Consider the following 5494-nt stretch of genomic DNA (forward strand, 5'->3'; position numbering starts at 1 on the left):
ATGTATGTATGTATGTATGTATGTATGTATGTATGTATGTATGTATGTATGTGTGTATGTATGTATGTATGTATGTATGCTAAGAAAACATTGAAACCTTTACCCTTTGCATTTTCAAACATGTTCTAATTTGACCTTATCCAGTCCTGCTTTGACCCTACAGATTCCTATGTGTGTTATTCCTTCYTGACAACAGTATAAAATCAAACTTTACCTGCCTATGTATTATTGCAATTTTCTTTTAGAGGGAAAAAAAACAAGAAAAAAATTTCACATTTTACAATTCATGTTTTTATTCAGGTTTATACAACTTTACCATAGTGCATTACCCTGCGACTCCCAGCAAGAAGGTTCTGGGTTCAAGCCCCGGTTTGGACCTGGGCTCTTTCTTTGTGGATTTTATGTGTTCTCTTCATGTTTGCATGGGGTTTTCTCCGAGTCCTCTGGTTTCCTCCCACAGTCTAAAAACATGCATGTTAGACTGCCTCCAAGCCACCTTTGAAAAAGACATCTGTGGTCTTGGATTTGCCTGGTTACATAAAGGGTTAATAAATTCTAAGTGAGGGATGCAGTTCATCAAATCAACAACTGATTAAGTGAAATGGAATCAATTATTCCATATTTATTTGTTTATTTCACAGATTAATGAGGACTGCAACAGGGTTTTACAATATCTAATCAGACAAAATATACACATAAATTAGCCTACAGAGATATTTCTGTCTGTTCTGCCTTTGTATTTATTTGTTTTTGACTGTAATTAACATTGCATTAATGAGTGTTGTTGTCATCAGGTGGCATTCCAAGTTTTTTACAGTGTACAAAATGAAATTAGAAAAAGCATTGAGCACACAGAAGGAGCTGCGGTAGTTCGGTGGTCAGTGTAGTGGTCTTGTAATTCTGAGGCTGAGGGTTTGAGCCCAGATGGTGCCTGGATGGGCAGCGGACGTAAAAAAAAAAAAAAAAAAGTAAAATATTTTCTGCAAATTTGCTTGCTGAGGCGACCTCTGCAGGAAAGAGCAGCTTTAAAAAATAGTTGAGCACACTAAAGGTTGACTTTAAGAAAATGTTGTCCCAGTTTTCTTTAGTGCCACTGTTTAGTAACGTCTTTGTTTTTCTCTTGAAACGCAGCAACTGTAATTACACTTTAAAGACAAGCAAGGTATTAAATTAACCTTCAAAATAAAATCAACTTTTAACTTGACATTAGGTGTTGAATTTGAGATTTAAGTCCTTTGTGCTACTTTATGTGTATAAAAGGAGCTTAACCTTTGGACACTACATTGTAAGCTAAAGGCAGCGATACATTTATCTATTTTCTATACCCACCTTTTCAATCAGAGTTGTGGGGGSGCTTTTCATGAGTCCATCCCAGGACCACAAAAAGACAACTATTCTTTTTTAACCTACATCTGGGGACAATTTAGAGTTAACCTAGTTAACCTAACTTAACATATATGTTCTTGGTTTGTGGGAGAAAACCGGAGTATCTAGAGGAAATCCAGTCAATGCATGAGGAGAACAGTAAACCCACACAGAAAGGTCTCAGGCAGGAGACGAATTTGTTACCCCTTTGCTGTGAAGCGACCAATCTAACCACTTCACCACCAAACGTAGCAACATATTATAAATACTGTTTGTTCCTTTTGAGTGCTTGACAAACTTTTTCACAAAAAAGTGTGATCATTTCTGTCAGCCCAGTATGCTAAACATATACAGAGTATAAACAAGTAATGTAACAGTACATGTATTTATTCCAAGCTGTACAGATGTCAGGGTCAGGTGCATACAAAATGGTAAAATTAGTCACAGGTGATCACCACTGCAATTTAGAAGAATGCACAATTACACTAAAGAGTCCTGAATACTGTAGGGCAGACTAGGGTAAGTTGAGCCACTCCTTGTTTCTTGGAAATATTAAAAAAACTTAGAATATGTGACCAAAAATTAAAGAGGAAAGCATCATTTCATAGAGTCTGTGAAGGTAGGCCCACATNAATAAAGTGGTTAGACATTTATTAATAAAAAAAACCTTTTTTTTACTCTTGAAAGTCATTTCATTTCGTGTTTAGACCCAAACAGATAATATTAAATTTGTTTTATACATCCATTGTTGTATAAGCTACAACATGAGGCTATAAATCTAGCATAAAAATGCACCATTTTAGTTGTGGGGACTAATAAAGTCAACACAACTTAGCCAAAACTTGGGGTAAGTTGACATGCTATATTATCGAAACAGTTATTAACTCTCGTTCTGTTTATTTGAATGGTTGCACATCATCCTAAATAGTATACTGACATATAAATTAGCATTAAAACTAGGATTGTATTGATGCAGTGCTCCTAAAAATGAAAAATGGCTCATCTTACCCCAGTGTCCCCTCCTGCTCAAAGTCAAACATGAATGTGGTSTCATTCAGATCTGCTCACTTTATTTTCAGTCTGTCATTGTGTTAACAGACCTAGACATATTCCTATACTAGTTGGTACATGAGGCATAGTTACCATGGTAACCTTTTTAGCAACCCAAAATAGACAAGTCATTTTTGGCATAAAGGGGGTTCTGTCAAAAAAAATCTATTATAGGAGGACAGAATGCATTTTGCATGAATTTTGCATTTATTCATAGTAATTATCATCAATCTGTCAAATCAGCATATCTGTCTCTGTCTAATTCTTTAAAAAGTTAAAGTAAAGGACATTTCAAAACCAATCATGTAACTGAATGCTCAATCAAAGAGTGGGTCACAATCTTATTGATTGGTTTTAACTTGAGCACAAGACTTGACTTTTCCTTGCCTTGTCACCTACTGGAACAAACAAATCTTTTGGTTGCTGAGTTTATGTTGCAAGACACTCATTTTATATGCAACCAACTCTGTCAACACTTTTTTTGTAAGAAATTCTATTGCCATGCTTTGTTTGCCCTGGGAACATCTTGGCCTAGATGAAAATGCATAGAGAGCAATCTGCATGATGAGGCACACTGTGTTCTTTGGGCTGAGGCTGAACAAGTCCCAGTTTTCAAAGCAGGCATTTTTGCACAGAATGCTTGGACTCAGTGCCAAGACCTGTTCTAAGTCTAGTGGTACTGAAAAGAGAGGAGGTGCCATTCAATCATTTCAAGCGGTCAGTATTTATGTATTTGAGCACAAGCTGAACCATGCCAAACAGAACTGGACTGGAAGTGCTGTAAACAAAAAACATAATACTGCAGAGTGCATTAGGCCATATGCAACGTACTTCACCAGCAGCATGAAACAAAATTAAAACGTGTAGTCTTATGGAAGATCATGCCCTCTGGCTCTCCAGGTATTAAACACGAATAAATATGATTTTTATGCAGATCAGCCAATCACGTCATGAAGCTAAAATCCTTTTTATTTAAAATCAGATGCCTAATTCCACTACAGTGAGCTTCATTGTTTATTGCATCGAACATCAGCGTGAAGAGTCTAACTGATGTAATCACCTCTCATGGTTTTAACAGCGTGTAAAACCAACGTGTACAACCTCTTTATAAATTGCTATTATACTGCGGTTCGTGATGGAGGTCAGTAATAAATTAATGAACAGTAGCCTGAGGGAGCTTCACGGATCTCATCCTATTAAGAGCTCATGGTGGGGAATGTAATTTGTGTCTTAAAGATCATTTTACTGGCAGAGCTAAAACGAGGCCTTCWTTTGGGCGCTGGCCTACATTGTTTTAAATGGGAAGAGAACTAAGCTGATGAAACAAGCAGCTTTGCAGAACTGAAACTGAACACAATGCAGCAAAGCAGATATAAAAACAATATCAGTGTTTTATGTATAGTAAACACATATAAATAGGTTTACAATGAGAATGTTAAAATGTAATAAAAAGCTTTAAATCCTGTTTTAAAAAATTAGCATTAAGTAAAAGCTGATTGTTTTTGCATGTAGTCATAAAAGTATGGAGATTTCCTAAAATCCTAAAGCCGMCTATACTGTATGTCATGAACTTCAACACCTGAACTCTTTCCTTCTCTCCTTTCCACCCCACACCTTCATCACTTCCTGACTTTCTCATCATCCTTTTGTCCTTTTACACTTCTCCTTCACCTTTTCCTCTCCCTCCATCTCCTCTGTCCTCGTTTCTCCTCTACCCTGTCCTCCCCTCTCTCCTGTCTTTGTCTGCCCCCTGTCAATGGTGGTGGCTGACAGTGACTTTGCATCCAAAATGAAAAACAGGCAGATGGGCTCGTCCGGTGGCGTGAACATGACCAAGAGCACGAGCGTCAGCGGCGACATGTGCAACCTGGAGAAGACGGACGGCAGTCAGTCAGACACAGCGGTTGGCACGGTAGGCACTGACGACAAGAAGAGGCGCTCCAGCATCGGTGCCAAAATGCAGGCCATGGTCGGCATGTCGCGCAAGAGTCGGAGCACCTCTCAGCTCAGCCAAACAGGTAAGGACCTGCAACTGTACAGAAACCAAACTTTATGTTCTTTATCTTCACATCTGTCTTCTCTCTTGTTGTCCACTTATCTGTTTTGATCTGGGCTACGTGTCGAGCACTAATCCTACTACTTTTCAGTCTTTTGTTTGTTGTTTTTTATTGTTCAGTTTTTGATGGGGTTTGACTTTTCCGGACCTTTCAGACACGATTTTGACTTTCTTACAGCYCTTCTCTTCTCTCTAGGTGACAACAATCCAAGTTACCCATAACAACCTTTCTTTCTCATTTCTTATTTTTACAGATCAGTAATATTTTAAAGTGTAAAGCTGTTGATTTATTGTGCTTTTATGAAAATCACAAGTTTGGTTTTGTTATCATGTTAACACATCCGCTTGTTGCAGTTTGCATTTTGTCACTTTTCTCATGTTGCAGATGCTTTCTTAGCTGATTATTTTAGAGTGCAYCATTTTCTCCAAAATGCTTCTAATTGCTGTTTATCTTTTTATTATTTTTGAATGTTTTTTAACAAGTGCGTGTGCYTGCAGATATAAAGAGGTGCAGTTGGATGGATGCTTTTTCCTCAAGTTTAAGATTCAAGTTCACTGACTTTGCAGACGATTTTGCTTCTAAAAAAGAAAAGCTGAGCTTCATTACCTGATGCCTGACTGTGTGAAACAGTTTGACATTTTAGATGCTGTTCCGTTCATTTGAAGGTCATCCTGTTGTTCTGAAAGTCAGTCTTTTTTTTCTGCTGTGGCCACTCCAAAAAGCACTTTTGCTCTTTTTTCATAGTTCATGTTTAACTCTGAGATGAGCAGATATTCTGTCAGCCTGTCAGCATGGTCTGTTCAGATTCTTCCAGTTTGCCCGATAGGCGGATGGTAAGAAAAGTGCGTGTGTGCAGAGTGGAGGGATGAGCAAGCAAAGTGAAATGAGATGGTCCGCTCACGTGGCTCTGTGCTGCTTCCCTGCACATGAACTGAAGGCACATGGACTGAGAGTTATACGTGTGTGTGTGTGTGTGTGTGTGTGTGTGTGTGTGTGTGTGTGTGTGTGTGTGTGTGTGTGTG

The 5494-nt window shown here is 38.2% G+C and overlaps 1 protein-coding gene across 1 annotated transcript in view; it reads left to right on the forward strand.

The window, feature by feature from the left end:
* The window catches only part of rims2a (regulating synaptic membrane exocytosis 2a), a gene marked incomplete in the record, with an annotated part of 146644 nt that overhangs the window by 107995 nt on the left and 33155 nt on the right, over positions 1 to 5494 (forward strand). Inside the window, 1 exon segment of the mRNA XM_014017099.1 lies at positions 4216 to 4433. Coding sequence (XP_013872553.1) covers positions 4216 to 4433 — 218 coding nt within the window.

Source organism: Austrofundulus limnaeus, unplaced genomic scaffold, assembly GCF_001266775.1.
Source record: "Austrofundulus limnaeus strain Quisiro unplaced genomic scaffold, Austrofundulus_limnaeus-1.0 Scaffold161, whole genome shotgun sequence".
Classification (NCBI taxonomy): Eukaryota; Metazoa; Chordata; class Actinopteri; order Cyprinodontiformes; family Rivulidae; genus Austrofundulus; species Austrofundulus limnaeus.